The sequence below is a fragment of the Caretta caretta genome, chromosome 28, assembly GCF_965140235.1.
Source record: "Caretta caretta isolate rCarCar2 chromosome 28, rCarCar1.hap1, whole genome shotgun sequence".
NCBI lineage: Eukaryota > Metazoa > Chordata > Testudines > Cheloniidae > Caretta > Caretta caretta.
Window position 1 is genome coordinate 9,585,371 of NC_134233.1, and position 17,394 is coordinate 9,602,764.

Consider the following 17,394-nt stretch of genomic DNA (forward strand, 5'->3'; position numbering starts at 1 on the left):
AAGGGCCATTGTGGAGGTTTGGGAACGGGCATTAGTTCATTTCACATCACGCTTCCCCCAGGCTCTTTCCCTGCAGAGCAAGATCTGAGATTCTGCCGTGCTGAGAATGCTCAGTCTCTGGATTACAGCAGAGACCTGGCCCCTCCCGCCAGGCTAAGCCCACAGACACACTTTTAACCTCCTTTCTCCCTCCCGCATCCCAAAACAAAGTATCTGAATGCAATCCTAGAAAAAAGCAGAACCAAAGGAGTCCCTTTCGAGGATTCCCTCTGACACTGACCCCACGGCAGCCACACCCCAGCAGGAGGGACATGGAGTCAGGAACTGGGTTTTCCTCTGTCTCATCCTCGTCTTGTCCACAGGAAAGTGATTCTCCCCACAGTGCAGTAAGACATCTGTCTGGGCAGATTAAAGAGCTGGAAATCTCTTTCAAAACTCTTTTATCCCACGGACCCTGTCAGTCTCTCTATCTCCATTTCCCTGTGCCCTCTCCATGTCTGTTTGCTAGGAAACTCTCATTTCTGGGTTGTTTGCTCCCCCATGGGTGGATTTTCTCTTGCAAATGGCAGGAGAAATGGGGTGGGGGGCTGTTTGTGTAGAGTCATTTTATAGTCCCTCACTGCCTGCCTGGGATTTCCCCATTGCCTGCCTAGGACCCCCACCTGCCCTCCACCAGGATCTGCCAGCCCATTTGCCTGGGACCCCCTCCTCCTCCCAGCACGACCCCCTGACGCTTTACAGGAGGACCCCTCACTCTGCGCCAGGGACCGCCCCACCACAGCTCTGTGCACTGGGCATGGCAATGGTCCCAGGAGCCAGCTGGCCAATCCCAGACAGAGCCCCTGGCACAGCACCAGGCAGCGTCTAATCCCCTGCCCCACCTGCCCAAGAGACACCCACCCCCACTGGTCTGCAGCCAACAGGCCCCCAGCGGTACCCACCTCCAGGACCCATCGCCTTAGGGCTGGGCACATCAGAACTACCCCCCGAAACCCCAAACCCTCCAAAACCCACCAACCTGACTAGGGTCCCCCCTGCCCAGCCACCCAGAGGCCTCCCCCTACCATAGTGCCCCTTCAGCTCCCGCTGCAATCTCCCCACACAGACATGCATCCCCCCAGCAACAGTGTTCCCTCACAGTGTCTGACAAGTGGACAGAAAGTTATCACCACCCCCTGCTGGCCAGTCACACAGGCAGAGGGAGCCCGGGGGGACGCCTCTTTAACAGGAGAAAGGAAGCCATGGAGGGCCAAAATAACTAAGAAATTTCCATACTCTGTCACTAGCAAATAATGGCCACCGTGGATCCACCCCAGAGTTGGCTACATCTTTGCACTGCGGGAAGCCCCCCCTCACGGAGACCCTTTGTCATGGGGTTTGGGATACTTCTGGACCACGCTGCACTCAGAGGGACCTCCTCATCCCGTGCCAGCTGGAGAAAAGAAAAGGGTCCAGCCAACTCTCCTGTTACCAACTGGGAACCACCCATCCCCCAAACAGGGGGAGGCCCCTGGCTTTGATGGGTTTTGAATATATGGCTAGTCTCTTATCAGCAAACATTTTTAACAGAGAGAAAGGAGGGAACAAATGATTCTCAAAGGAGAGGGAAAGATGATCATTGTTGCAGGGGGTTAATTTCCCAACCAGGATGGAGAAGGACTCAGGGCGACGTTCTGGTTAAACTTGGATTTATGCTGGAAATGGCCCACCTTGATTATCATGCACATTGTAAGGAGAGTGGTCGCTTTGGATGAGCTATTGCCAGCAGGAGAGTGAGTTTGGGTGGGAGGGCGGAGGGTGAGAAAACCTGGATTTGTGCTGGAAGTGGCCCAACTTGATGATCACTTTGGACAAGCTATTACCAGCAGGAGAGTGGGGTGGAGGGGATATTGTTTCATGGTCTCTGTGTATATAATGTCTGCTGCAGTTTCCACAGTTTGCATCCGATGAAGTGGGCTGTAGCTCACGAAAGCTCATGCTCAAATAAATTGGTTCGTCTCTAAGGTGCCACAAGTCCCCCGAAACTTTTTTATCAATCTTTGAGACGTACAGAGAAAACGTGTCACAAACTAGGCAACTGAGAACATGGGATAAACGCCAAGACCGGGGGGGATTTTATGTGGCTATTAAAGAACTAGCTGGAAAAGGGGGACCCTTTGTGATATAAAATCCAGCCTGTCCAATACATAAACAGAAAGTGATGGTCCCCCCCCACTGCCCCCGTTCCCCTGGGCAGCAGGGAGCCCTCTGAGGGGCTGACTGGAGGGGGCGGGGGAGGGAGCTGGAGGGCTCCCTGGGGGAGGGGAGAGGGCGGTAGTGTGGGATGGGCAGGTGGGGGGCAGGGGGCAACGGTGCTGCAGTTGGGGGGCAGCAAGTGGGGATCGGGGGCAGCCCCATGGGGGACACGGCCCCTCCCTGCCCCGCCCCGGCAGAGACCTGGCGTCTCCTCCCACCCCCACGCCGGGGCAGCCAGGTTGGGGGATGGCTCCGGGCTCCAACTTCCCACCGACACCGGGACAAATCGCTGCGGATAAAACGGGGGGGGGGAGGAAATCCCGCCCCCCCACGGGAGGGGAGTTTCAATGGACATGTGAGGAGGAGGGAGAGACGGGGGGGGGGATCAGGGGAGACGAGAGAGCGGATCAATGGGGGGGTGAGGGGGAATTTACAACCACGTGGGAGCTACCGAGAGGGAAAAGGGGAAAACTGGGGGGCATTTGTGCCCGTGGGGGGGGAAGGAGATCCAATGAACTCCCCCGCTGCCCCCCACTTCCCCCCCGGGAATTTCCTGGCTGCACAGAGACAGTTCAACCCCCACCCCCCGCAACTCCGGCTTCTCCCCCCAACACCCCCCAAGGGACCCCGCCCGCCGGGCCCCAGTCTCTGCCCCCCCAATCCCAGCCGTGCCGGGGGCAGAGAGTCACTTTCCTGCCCCCCCACCAGCGCTCCCCCCCCCGCGGGGTCTCCCACTCACCGGGTCGGGGGCGGGCAGAGCCAGGGGCTGGTCCCAGCTGGAGAAAGCCCCCCCCGGCCGGGCACGGGGGGGGTTAATGACGGGCCCCCCCAGCACAGACCCCGGAGGAGCCGCAGCTGCTCCTCCGAGAGACCCGAGACGAGGCAGCGCCGGGGGGCGGAGCCTGGAGCAGACCGGGGGCGGGGCAGCGTCTGGGGGCGGAGCCTGGAGCAGACCGGGGGCGGGGCAGCGTCTGGGGGCGGGGCCTGGAGCAGACCGGGGGCGGGGCAGCGCTGGGGGCGGAGCCCGGAGCAGACCAGGCGCTGCCTCGTGTCGCATCTGTCGCAGGAGCAGCTGCGGCTCCCCTCCGGGGTCTGTGCGGGGTGGGGCCCGTCATTAACCCTCCCGTGCCCGGCCGGGGGGGGGGCTTTGTCCAGCTGGGACCCGCCCCGGTGAGTGGGAGACCCCGGGGGGGGAGCGCTGGCGGGGGGGGCAGGAAAGTGACTCTCTGCCCCCCACCTGCCCATCCCCCACTGCCGCCCCCTCCCCGCCCCCAGGGAGCCCTCCAGCTCCCCCCCCGCCCCCTTCAGTCAGCCCCTCAGAGGGCTCCCTGCTGCCCAGGTGAACGGGGCCGGGGGGGACCATCACTTTCTGTTTGTGTATTGGACAGGCTGGATTTTATATGACAAACGGTCCCCCTTTTCCAGCTCGTTCTTTAATAGCCACATAAAATCCCCCCCGGTCTTGGCGTTTATCCCATGTTCTCAGTTGCGTAGTTTGTGACACGTTTTCTCTGTACGTCTCAAAGATTCCTAAAAAATACCCTCAACGTTTCCCCACTTTTACTCGAGTTGTCTACTTCTAATTGAATATGCCCCTGAGAGCTTTCCCTGTCTCTGTGATTATAAATTACGACGAAAAACTCAGATTTACACCTTTTCTCAGATTCCTGAATATGGATCTAAAACGTTTGCCAATGTTGCCCATTTCCGCTCTATTCATTGACCAAATAGTGGTGGGAAATACACTCAGCTTTTACCTCCTATCAACAACTGCTATAAAATCCCTCTCATTTTCCACTTTCCTCTCTATAATTTGCATAAATGGATCCAAAATCCCTCAGATTTCCACCCTTTCTCTTTCATTTCTGAACACTGCTCTCAAATCTCAGGTTTCCCTCTTACGATGTCATCATCAAATGTCAATTAAAAATCCTCTTGGGTTTGGGGCTGTTCCCCATGTCTGTAAATCCTAGCAACTTGTCCTTCCTTGGGGGGAACCTATCGCCCTCCATGGGTCTCCGTGAGGGGGGGGGGCTTCCCGCAGTGCAAAGATGTAGCCAACTCTGGGGTGGATCCACGGTGGCCATTATTTGCTAGTGACAGAGTATGGAAATTTCTTACTTATTTTGGCCCTCCATGGCTTCCTTTCTCCTGTTAAAGAGGCGTCCCCCCGGGCTCCCTCTGCCTGTGTGACTGGCCAGCAGGGGGTGGTGATAACTTTCTATCCACTTACCAGACACTGTGAGGGAACATTGTTGCTGGGGCGGCAGGTGTCTGTGTGGGGAGATTGCAGCGGGAGCTGAAGGGGCATTGTGGTAGGGGGAGGCCTCTGGGTGGCTGGGCAGGGGGGACCCGAGTCAGCTTCGTGGGTTCTGGAGGGTTTGGGGTTTCGGGGGGTAGTTCTGAAGTGCCCAGCCCTAAGGCTATGGGTCCTGGAGGTGGGTATCGCTGGGGGCCTGTTGGCTGCAGACCACTGGGGGTGGGGTTCTCTTGGGCAGGTGGGGCAGGGGATTAGACGCTGCCTGGTGCTGTGCCAGGGGCTCTGTCTGGGATTGCCCAGCTGGCTCCTGGGACCATTGCCATGCCCAGTGCACAGAGCTGTGGTGGGGCGGTCCCTGGCGCAGGGTGAGGGGTCCTCCTGTAAAGCGTCAGGGGGTCGTGCTGGCCGGAGGAGGGGGTCCCAGGCAAATGGGCTGGCAGATCCTGGTGGAGGGCAGGTGGGGGTCCTAGGCAGGCAATGGGGAAATCCCAGGCAGGCAGTGAAGGACTATAAAATGACTCTCCACAAACAGCCCCCCACCCCATTTCTCCTGCCATTTGCAGGAGCAAATCCAGCCATGGGGGAGCAAACAACCCAGGAATGAGAGTTTCCTAGCAGACAGGCATGGAGAGGGCACAGGGAAAAGGAGATAGAGAGACTGACAGGGTCCGTGGGATAAAAGAGTTTTGAAAGAGATTTCCAGCTCTCTCATCTGCCCAGACAGATGTCTTACTGCACTGTGGGGAGAATCACTTTCCTGTGGACAAGACGAGGATGAGAGAGAGGAAAACCCAGTTCCTGACTCCATGTCCCTCCTGCTGGGGTGTGGCTGCCGTGGGGTCAGTGTCAGAGGGAATCCTCGAAAGGGACTCCTTTGGTTCTGCTTTTTTCTAGGATTGCATTCAGAGACTTTGTTTTGGGATGCGGGAGGGAGAAAGGAGGTTAAAAGTGTGTCTGTGGGCCTAGCCTGGCAGGAGGGGCCAGGTCTCTGCTGTAATCCAGAGATTGAGCATTTTCTCAGCACGGCAGAATCTCGGATCTCGCTCTGCAGGGAAAGAGCCTGGGGGAAGCGTGATATGAAATGAACTAATGCCCGTTCCTAAACTTCCACAACAGCCCTTCTTGCCCAGCCAGGTTGCAGAACGAAGCTCATGTTTCTTTCCGGTTCATCCCGTCCTCCCATGGGACAAGGGAGCGACATGGCTGCAGAGGAGCCAGCTCAGGTGGGGATTATTGTGGGGGGGTTCTGATCTGTTCCTGCAGGAGGGAGAGGGACAGCAAATAGACGGGAGAGGGGAAGGTTTGCACCGTCTGGTTTGGAGGTTGGAGCGGGGCAGGAAATGCACAGGGTGGAGAAAGGGAGGAGGCCAGGGGGTGGCAGACCTGCTGGGAGTTGTTTAATAAGTGGCCTAGATTCTAGGAAGAGACCCATGAGGTTCGGAGGTGGAAATGCTCCAGTCTGGTGAACAGAAAATAACCTACCTAGATAGGGCTGGGAAAAAGGACCAGACTGGTAGTGCTGGAGCCTGACCCAACTAACCAGCGGGTGCCTTGAAATACGAAGGGGGAAGCCACCAATCAGGCTTAGGGGAGATTCCCCTGCTTCATATCCAGCTCTAGGAGTGGTTAATCATTATGCAAGGTAACCTATTTCCCCTTGTTTTTTCCTGCCCCCCCACCCCTCCGACGTTCTTGTTAAACCCTGGATTTGTGCTGGAAATGGGCCACCTTCATTGTCATACACATTGTAAGGAGAGTGATCACTTTAGATAAGCTATTACCAGCAGGAGAGTGGGGTGGGAGGAGGTATTTTTTTCATGATTTGTGTGTATATAAAAAGCTCTTCTTCACTTTCCACAGTTTGCATCCGATGAAGTGAGCTGTAGCTCACGAAAGCTTATGCTCAAATAAATTGGATAGTTTCTAAGGTGCCACAAGTCCTCCTTTTCTTTTCACAAGGAGGAGGGTGTTGGGCTTCCTACAAGAGATCTCTCCCTAGACCCTGCTCGGGGCAGCATCTCCGGTATCAGTCTGTGGCGAGTAGGTGTGTGATGGATCTGCTGGGAGAGAGGAGGGGTGTCTCTTCGCCCCCTCACCCTGGTGTTTCCTGGGTGCTCTGAGCGGGGTGGGGGTGGGACTCTGTTGACTGCGGTCCACCCAGAGTTTCCGTTTGATTGGCTCCTCTCCCCCACGAATCGTGGGGCTGTGAGTGGGGCAGCAGGTCCTGAGTGTGGGGCTCTGGCTCTTTCAGGGGCCGGTGACCTTCGAGGAGGTGGCTGTGTATTTCACCAGGGAAGAGTGGGCTCTGCTGGACCCCGCTCAGAGAGCCCTCTACAGAGACGTCATGCAGGAGACCTATGAGACTGTGACCTCGCTGGGTAAGGGTTCCTGTCCCCTCGGTTCTTGGAAGGGGAACGGAAGAGATGAGGTTCATGCCACCCCCACAATGCCAACTCTGCTCTGTCCTGTTCCAGCATCACCCCAGCATGCCAGTGACACACACACGACCAGAGACCCTCCCCTGCTGCTGAACGCTGTGGGAAGAGAGCACAGGAGCAGAATCAAACAGTGTCAAATATCTCCTGTTTGCAAAAGTAAAACGGGGGGTTAGGTCTAGCATAACGAACAGAAGCTTCCTACCCCTGGCCTTCTCTCAAACCCTGAGCCTTCTCCACCCAGACCAGAATGTGCTTGGGGTGTAAGAAGCAGGCTGCTGGGGTCAGAGCGGCTGGTCCAGGGTTACTGATCACACAGACCTTGAGTGCTGGCTGGGGGAATCCAGACAAGGGAGCTCCAGCAGCAGAACATTGAAACTCAGCCAGGATTACAGATGACACAACTCCTCACTGCTCCGGATTGCCCCGTGCATGGGACAATGGCCTCGGTTGCTGGTGAAAATCCTTGAGACCTGGAGAGTTGCTCCCCCCATCCCCATGTGCACTAGCCACAATCTTTCTCCTCTGCAGACTTGGTTTTTTGAGTCCCTCATTCCTGAAGTCACATGACCCCGATTCTTATTTTTCACATTCTGCTTTTCTAGACTATTTAGAGTCTGTTGCTTCTGAATGATAGTTTCTAATTTCCCAGTGTTCTCCACACCCAGGGATTTTCCTACTCCCTCCCATTGCACTGGACTCACTAGGTTCCCTGGTATTTAAGAATGGCCACACTGGGACAGACCAAAGGTCCATCTAGCCCAGTGTCCTGTCTTCCGACAGTGACCAGCGCCGGGTGTCCCAGAGGGAATGAACAGAACAGGGAATCATGAAGTGATTCATCTCCTGTCACCCATTCACAGCTTATGACAAACAGAAGTTAGGGACACCATCCCTGTTTTTTTTTTGTAACCCTATTATAATCTTGGCCTTCACAACGTCCTCTGGCAAGGAGTTCCCCAGGTTGACTGTGCATTGTGTGAAGAAATACTTCCTTTTGTTTCTTATAAACCTGCTGCCTATTAATTTGATTGGGTGATTCCTCGTCCTTGTGTTATGAGAAGGAGTAAATGACACGTCCTTATTTACTTTCTCCTCGGCAGTTTTGATTTTATAGACCTCTCTCATATCCCCTCTTTGTCTCTTTTCCAAGCTGAATAGTCCCGGTCTTTTTAATCTTTCCCCGTACAGAAGAGTTTCATACCTGTAATCATTTGGGTTGCCCTTTTCTGAACCTTTTCCAATTCCAATATATCTTTTTTTGAGATGGGGCAGCCACATCTGCAGGCAGTATTCGAGATGTGGGTGTACCATGGGTTTATATAGAGGCGATATGATATTTTCTGTCTTCTTATCTATCCATTTCAGAATGATTCCCAATATTCTCTTTGCTTTTTGACTGCCGTTGGACACTGAGTTGATGTTTTCAGAGAACTGTGCCCAGTGACTCCAAGATCCCTCTGTTGAGTGGAAACAGCTCATTTAGAGCCCATCATTTTATATGTGTAGTTGGGATTATGTTTTCCAATGGGCTGCAATATGGTGCTATCCTGACATCTAGTACTGCTGAGATCCTGCATTCAGTGATATCCCTGCCCTTCCTGTTCCCATTCTCATAAAACAAGAAGAGCATCCAAATGCGTGTTTACCTTCATTCCCTCAGCAGTCCTCATGGGAATCCCTGATCGGTTCCAAAGTGTATTAAAACCTTTCTTAAAGGGTTACCTCCTGCTGGTTATCAGGTCCTGTGAGTTTGTAGCCCAGAAAGACCCCCCTCAGTCAGCTCAAACTCAGCTGTTTATCCCCCAAAAGTCTGTCGTCTTCAGTCTCCTGAATGAGGGGAAATCCGTCCCTACCCCTTTCTGCGTTGGGTAAAGCTTCAAAAGGTGGAGCTCTGCATAACCAGCCTTGAGATCTGGCATTCATCACCCTGTAGTGATACCAGCTTGCACAGGAAACCCAACCCGCAGCCCTTCCTGGTATCATGTGGCGCATCTCGGCATCATAGTCTGTGAAGAATTCATGCTTTCAAGGGCTGGCTTAGATATACAGATAACAGTCATAATTAGGGCAAGAGTTTGCAGGCAATGAAAAGAGAGTAATTGACAAACGTGAGCAATATCTAATCCTTTAAAGCCTGAAAGTGCCTTGGGGGGAGGGGACAGGAGCCGGCTGTGTGGGGGCGGTGGGGCTCAGATACTGGGCATTGAGAGCCTAGAGCCAGCTGTGCGCTGGGGAGACGGGGCATGAACCAGCTGTGTACAGGGGAGATGAGCAGGGGAGAGGTGCTGTGGACACGGCTGCGAGCAGCTGTGAGTGCCGTCCTCTCTGCAGCATGATGAGAGAGCCTGGCGTCCCACTGCCGATCCCAGACTTCTATGAAGAGGGAAGAAATTGGCATCAAGTCTCAACCGCAGCCAGCCTGTGCCCTGGGGAGGAGACGGGTGTCTCCAGGGAGAAATCTGGGGGATTGTGACCCTGCATGCCCCACCCACCCTCTGATCAGCAATTCCGGATATTAACGGTGATTCCAGAAACAAAGAGTAATTTTGGGAAAAAATGCAGTCCTAGCTACAATTTCCAGAAAACGCTGGCCCTGGTTGTAACATTAAATCCGATAGTCTCAAGATCTAGGCCTGTGTTGATCAGATCTGTCACTCTGCCTTCACGTAGTTCACTCTGCTGGTGGGTTGTACCCCTTCCCCCATTCTGTGTCTGCCTTGTCTATTTAGATTGTAACTTCTTCAGGGCACGGGCCATCATTGCTTCTCGGTTTGTACTGTGCCTAGCAAAATGAGGACCCACTGTTAGTTGGCCCTTAGGCACTAAGGTAATGAATATGATTTATAATAATCATCTCCTGGCACTTTGAGCCAAGGAAGCCGGCCTTGGGACGTTACTACTTAAAAGTGAGCTGGGCTTAAAAGCATGGAATATTCTTTGTGACAAGTATCCCACAAATTCCACTGACCTCCCTTGTTTTCTTTGCCTTGAGCAGGGTTTCCAGTTTCCAGAACTGATGTGATCTCGCAGCTGGAACGAGGGGAGGAGTCGTGCGTCCCAGACCTTCATGGCTCTAAGAAAAAAGTGCTCCCGAGAGCTGCCTGCATAGGTGAGGCATTGGTTAAACCAACCCCAAAACTGTCGGTGAATACAGGAAACATTTGGGATGCCCTACAAAGATCTTGTGAGCTCTCCAAGTTCAGGATTGTTCCCTGCAGATGTGGAATCGTTAGGCAGAGGTCACTCATGGCTTCCCACCTATCCTGACTGACAACTGGCAGCAGGTCCCTCCCCAATCTCGCTGTCCCCTGAGATTTCTTCTGAGATACGGACCCAGAACTGATCCCTTCCTTTCTCTCCTCTGGGGAAGGTTTAAGGGAAAATCAGCTCCTGATAGGTTTGATCTGTCCTGTACACGTTTTCGTTCCTTCATCCCTTTTTCCGTTCTTCTCTCTGAGATTTCCTTTCTCTCTGGCGCAGGCAGAGACTTACGTCTGGATTCTCTCGGTCTCCCGTCAGGTTTTGGGATGGTGAGTGAAAATGAGGAGGAACCCCAGCAGGAAGATGCTGAGCGAGTAGAAGCCCATGGGATGTTGTCAGGAAGGTCCAAAGGGAATGATTCTGGGAGCTGTGCACACCCAGAAAAAACAAAAGCCTGTGAGAGTCAGCAGAGGCCAGAGGAAAACTTCGGTAGCCAGTCAGACCTCATTACACGTGAGAGAATGAACTTGGAAGGAACACGCTACACATGCCTCGAGTGTGGGAAAAGCTTCAAAGGGAGCTCGGACCTTCTCAGACATCAGAGAATCCACACGGGTGAGAAACCTTACGCATGCTGTGTGTGTGGGAAATCCTTCAGGCAGAGCTCGCATCTCATTGCACATAAGAGAATCCACATAGATGAGAAACCTTATGGCTGCCCTGAGTGTGGGAAACACTTCAAGCAGAGCTCATACCTTATTACACATCGGAAAATCCACACGGGTGAGAAACCTTATGGATGCCCTGAGTGTGGGAAACACTTCAAGCACAGCTCACACCTTATTACACATCGGAAAATCCACACGGGTGAGAAACCTTATGGATGCCCTGAGTGTGGGAAGCACTTCATTGACAGTTCATCCCTCCTCTCACATCAGCGAATCCACACAGGGGAGAGGCCCTACACATGCTCTGAGTGCGGGAAAAGCTTCAATCAGCGCTCTACCCTAATCACACATCAGAGAACGCACACAGGAGAGACCCCCTACATGTGCTCTGAGTGCGGGAAAAGCTTTAATCGGAGCTCTGTACTGACCACACATAGAAGAATCCACACAGGTGAGAAGCCTTATGGATGCTCTGAGTGTGGGAAACGCTTCAATCGGAGCTCATACTTTATCATACATCGGCGAATCCATACGGGTGAGAAACCTTATGGATGCCGTGAGTGTGGCAAACACTTCCATCAAAGCTCAGCCCTTATCACACATCAGCGAATCCACACAGGAGAGAGGCTCTACACGTGCTCTGAGTGTGGGAGAAGCTTTAATCGGAGCTCAACCCTTATTAGACATCAGAAAATCCACATAGGAGTCATCTGTAACAAATGCCTTAACTAGGGCTGGCCAAAGGTATTTTTTTCTTTTAAATCACATTTGCTAATTCCCACTTAGTGATCTGTGCCCCATCTTCACCGTGGTTACTCAGCTCCCCCAGATGAGTTGCCTGCTCCTGCCTTTTGCAGCTCACCCTTCTTTGGGGTCAGTCCTGTGATGTTTTCTATCAACTCCTTTCCTTTTGGGTCAAAGGAGCGTGTGTCCCTCCAGCCAGGAATGTTCATCAGCTCCAGGTGGGGGAGAGAGGTTTGTTCCCAACAAGCTACACTGAGGCAAAAACTACCCGTGCCTTACATCCACTAGGACTGTACATGGCGTTGGCTGCTCAAGTTAGTGATCTTGGTGTTAAAAGACAATTACAGTTGTCGTGCAGATGCAGCCGAGGTGCAGTGGTTGGCATTAGCTTTCCCCCCCTTGACCTGACCTAAACTCCATCACATGTCCTAGTCTAAACAAAGCCTGAGCATCACAGTTATACTGTTCCCCCATTTAAAAACCATTGTTAGTCATCAGGTTCCCCCACCAGGATCATATTGTTTCATTCCCAGTTGTCACAGTTCATCAGAGCGCTGTTGCTTCAGGTTTTCCTGAAGGCAGATATTTTTACTCCCGTTTTCCTCCCTTAAAATATATTGAAGTATAACAAAGAGCAGGAATAGGGAAGGGATAGGGAAAAATGTCTTTTCCCCTCTGTAACAACAGAAGAACATAGGGTAAATCAGAGGGATTCTCCATCACCATCTCTATCCCCCTGTTCTTCAATTGGTAAGGTCAGTATTTCCCGAAGGGGCTGGGAAGAGGATTCTCTAGTAAATGATTTGGAACTAAGCAAAAGACCCATTCATTTGCCTCCCAAAGCAGTTGTGGCCCATGCCCTGCAGGAGGTTGCTCCTGAAGATCTTCCCTTCCTAATCAGGTGCATGTTGCCTCTTATTTGGGAAATGCAATCCCTTCCTAGGTAGAGATGGGAAAAATGGAAGTGACATTTCTGTTCAGCTCACTCCTGGGAGATGCTGTAAATGTGTAGGAAATGACATCCATGAGGAATGTGATAGAGCTGCAGAAAGACACCCATTTTGAGTAGATACCTGACATTTGGTGTCTTAGAGGGATTCTAAGCCGCACCTGAATTTAGTCCCTTATTTAAATCTGTGCCACCAGATTAAAGAAACAAAAGGGCATATTTGGGGGAGTTCTACCTCAGTATCGCTACTGGTATGTTGTGTGGTTGGTGAAGAATTCTACGCCAGAGCCGTGTAAAATTGCTACAACTAAGGTCAAAGATTTGACAAGAACTCAGGTAGAAATGAGAGCTACGAGTGGTTGATTTTCACCCCAGAGATGGACGCTATGGTGACCTGTGGCCAAGGTAAACTGTTTTTAGAATTGCTCACACTTCTAAAGGATGCCATGATGAAACTGGGAACAACTGTCTTTTACCATTTGGATCCCAAGTTTCCTGAAGCACAGAGAGAAACAGCTGATTCCTTCAGAGCCATGCCATGCCTATGGGTCCCAAACTGGCTGCCTTGCTGGACAAGAAGCACTTCCGTGTTGGTTAAATGATGGTAGCCAATGAGGGAATGTAACAGATTCCAAGTTCAGACTGCAGGATACATGAATGCTGAGTCCAGAGTCTGTGGTTTGGTCTCTTAGTTTTGCTCTTGAGTCTAATGCATGTGTCTCACTTTTCCGCCTCCTGCTACTCTGAAAGATTAGAAAGTGTGAAAGTAGAGCACAGGTGGTTTTTCTCATGATGCAGCCTTCCCACGTAGTGTGAGACCCCTTCCACCCACACAGGTGAGCCAGAGAGTTCCCCAGGGCTCTTGTTCACAAAGCAAAGATGTCACATTAGGCAGGAGATGTCAAGATCTACAATGGTGATGGGCGAGTGATGGGAGCTTTTCTGGGTGGTTGTTGTTTGGTTGTTTTTTTTCCATGTAATTTTTGTTTTGTTTTTGCAACTAGTTCTTTTTATAGCTGCTGAGCCCCCTTGTCCTTTTGAGCACAGCTCTTTAACCCTCAGGCCTGGCTCTGGAAACCTCAGAACCGGCTTTGCATTTTTTTTTTCATGTTTGCTATCTTTGGAGTTCGCAGGAGTTCCCCAGGGCTCTTGTTCGCAAAGCAAAGATGTCACATTAGGCTGGAGATGTCAAGATCTACAATGGTGATGGGCGAGTGATAGGAGCTTTTCTGGGTGGTTGTTGTTTGGTTGTTTTTTTTCCATGTAATTTTTGTTTTGTTTTTGCAACTAGTTCTTTTTATAGCTGCTGAGACCCTTGTCCTTTTGAGCACAGCTCTTTAACCCTCAGGCCTGGCTCTGGCAACCTCAGAACCGGCTTTGCGTTTTTTTTTTCATGTTTGCTATCTTTGGAGTTCGCACATCCAGACGACATGCGGTTCACAGCAGCGGATACTTTGAGAAACCTGCTGGGTGAAGCAGGCCTTTTCCAAACTGACATTGGCCCAAATTCTGCCTCAGTTCAGCTGGATTGGGACACGTCTGTGTCAAAGGAGTGGTTCACACCTGATTTGCCCAGAGACCTCAGAGGAGGGGTAGTTAGATATAGGATAAGTAGGAATTGACAACAATGAAGTTAAATATAAAGGTGAAAGACCCTCACCTTGCAGGTCAACAAGCCTGTTCTGTTCTTTCCCTCCAATGCATCCGGCACTGGTCGCTCTCAGGTAGCACACTGGGCTTGACGGACCATTGGTCTGACCCAGTCTATGACCTGTCGTGCGTTCTTATGGAAGCCCTCTGCGGCCTTGTCTACACGGGCAAGTTTCTGCACAGGAAAGCAGCTTTCTGCGGTGTAACTCCCGAGGTGCGCACGCAGATTTCGTGATGCATGATAGAAAGGGGCCATGACAGGGACACACTGCCGTGCGGGGTGAAAGTGAAGGAGCTGTGACATGCCTACCACAAGGTGCAGGAGGCAAACTGCTGCTCCATATTGGGGGCTAACTAACCCCAGCATCACGGCAAGAATCTACGTAGCAGCTGGAGAAAAAATATGTATGAGAGTCAAAGACACCCCCACGTGGCCTGTCTCTTCCCCAATCTCAACACCTGGAAGATTGTCTGGAAGACTCAGAATTTGAACTGCGGAGATTTGTCCCAGGCTGAGAGGGAATTCAGTCTGTGTATTAAGATCTCAACATTGCCTGGAGCAACCAGTGAGTGAGAAAAGCTGTTTGATCCAATTCTTGCTTAGTATATTCAAATTAGAGTTTAGACTGGGAGTCTGTTTTCATTTGTTATGTAAACACTTTTGACCTCTGTGACCAATACTTATACTCAGTTAAAATCTAACTTTCTGGAGTTAATAAAGTTATTTTACTATTTTATACTTACTCCTGAGTTTGTCCAAAGTGCTTGGGAAAGTTGCTCACATGACAAAGGCTGGTGCATGTCCCCTTTATTTTTGATGAATTGGCGAACTAATTAATGAGCTTACACTTTTCAAGAGAAGGCCGTGAGCCGTGTAAGATGGTACATTTCTGAGGTGCAAGGCTGAGAGCTGGGGAGATATGCTGGTGTCTCTGTATAATTGAGGAGTGGTTTATAGAGCATTCATGCAACTGAGTTGGGTGCTTTGCTGCATGTTGTTGGCCAAATGATCATAGAATCCTAGGATATCGGTGTTGGAAGGGACCTCAGGAGGTATCTAGTTCAACCCCTTGCCCAGAGGAGGACCAATCCCCAACTAAATCATCCCAGCCAGGGCTTTCTCAAGCCTGATCTTAAAAACTTCTAAGGAAGCAGATTCCACCACCTCCCAAGGTAACCCATTCCAGTATTTCACCACCCTCCTAGTGAAAAAGTTTTTCCTAATATCCAACCTAAATCTCCCCCACTGCAACTTGACCATTCCTCCTTGTCCTGTCATCTGCTGTCACTGAGAATAGTCTAGATCCGTCCTCTTTGGATCCACCTTCATTTAGTTCAAAGCAGCTATGACATCCCCCCTCATTCTTCTCTTCTGTAGAGTAAACAATCCCAGTTCCTCTGGCCAGGAGGGATTTAAAGGTGGTTAGCCTTCCCTTTCTATTTATGACTCTATCCTACCGCAGGAAGTCGTCCTAAGTTACGCTGCTCCCGCTGCGTGAATAACAGAGCTGGATTTGACGTCGCTTCGGTCGACTTACTGCTCTGTCTACACTGGGCTGGGTCGATGGGAGACGCTCTTCGGTCAATTTACCTTTTTCCTGCCGTTCCTGGCGCAGTCCCAACGGCGACTGGAGAGCGCTCTGCTGTCAATTTAGTGGGTTTTCACTCAACCCCCATGACATCAACCCCCAGTGGATCCACCGCAGCAAACAGAGCCTACCAACCATGGATGTGTGTGTTAGTAGAGATCAAAGCGACTGTTAAATGTTCAAATGTATTGGGTGTTTAAACCTCCTGAAAACTCGTGGAATGTTGTTTGCACTGTTTTCACGTCTCTGTGTCCTGTTACGCTGTGATAGCAAAGAGTTGCCTTGTGTAGACCCCTGTCACTAAATAACCCCTCAAAGGAGAATGAAGGTGTGTGGGATGCAAGTGAAGAAAAGGTTCATTTCCAAAGAAGGGGTGGTAAGAAGCAGGATCCCTGGGCGGGGGGCAGGAGGGTGGTTTGCACTGTTGTTGCCCAGGGTGGGAATGGGGAAGTGGGCTCTGGCTTAAAGCGGTGTCAGGCTTCGGGGGGCTGGGTTCAGAGCTGGAGGTTCGGGTTGGGGTGAGGGTTGGGCTACAGTTTTGGTTCAGGAGTTTCGAGTTGGGGGGCAGGTTATGGGGTCAGGGTTCCAGTTGGGTTCCGGGTAGGGGGTGGGGTTTAGATTTTGGGGGGAGGGTTTGGCCAGCAGCAGCATAGAAGTGCGGGTGGCAATGGGGTGCAGCCAATAGTGATCAGTCGGGGGTCTTTTAGGTCGTTTCAGTGTCAGTAGCACCCTGGAGTGGGGGTAGGGTCATGTTTACGACAGGGGGCTAAAGTGTTGGGGAAGGGGGTGGCAAGTTGACCCATCCCACTTCGCACTTCCCACACGGACACGCACAATACGTCGAAGGCGTGGACGCACACACGTCACACACACACGGTGACACAAAATGGCACACAACAAGACAAACAAAAATACACATGATGCAAACACACACACAACACGACACAGAAAGCATCACACACAAAACATCACACACACGACCCACATGTCACACACACACACTCAACACAACACGACCCACAACATGTCACACTCAACACAACACGACCCACAACATGTCACAAAAACACACTCAACACAACACAACCCACAACACGTCACACTCACACACTCAACACGACCCATAACACGTCTCACACTCAACATGACCCACAACACATCTCACAACACGTCTCACACACACTCAAAGACACACAGCATGTTGCACATACGTCGCATACACACAACTTCGCACACACAGTTTGTCGCATGTCGCACATATCACGTCACGCACTTGTCTGACTATGCACATGCACATGCACAACACGTCGCACGCACACACACGACATGTCACAGACACGACGCACACAACATGACACGTGACACAAAATGGCACACGACACAAAATGGCACACGACATTGAGACACACATATGACACTGACACGTTGCACGTGGAACACACAGCATGTTGCACGTCACACTTTACATGTCACATGCACAACACATCACACACAGCCTGTTGCACGTTGTAGACAGCACGTCACATGTTGCACACACAACACAGTGCGCATCGCAGGCACGTTGCGCGTTGCACGTATACAGCATGTCACGGCTACACTGCACGTCGCACACGCACATGCACAACATGACACACAACCTGTCACACACACAAAAATCACA

General features: G+C 51.7%; 1 protein-coding gene across 1 annotated transcript; it reads left to right on the forward strand.

Annotated features, from left to right (window-relative positions):
* The first annotated feature begins 10,355 nt into the window (after positions 1–10,355).
* Positions 10,356–13,547, forward strand: LOC142070273 (uncharacterized). The gene has a single exon (XM_075123855.1). It carries the CDS (start codon positions 10,461–10,463, stop codon positions 11,532–11,534), a length of 1,074 nt encoding a protein of 357 aa, XP_074979956.1. The 5' UTR covers positions 10,356–10,460; the 3' UTR covers positions 11,535–13,547.
* The last annotated feature ends 3,847 nt before the right edge of the window (positions 13,548–17,394 follow it).

Bases quoted from the DNA above. Each gene is read 5' to 3' on its own strand.
- LOC142070273 (XM_075123855.1), top strand. From the start codon at position 10,461: ATGGTGAGTGAAAATGAGGAGGAACCCCAGCAGGAAGATGCTGAGCGA.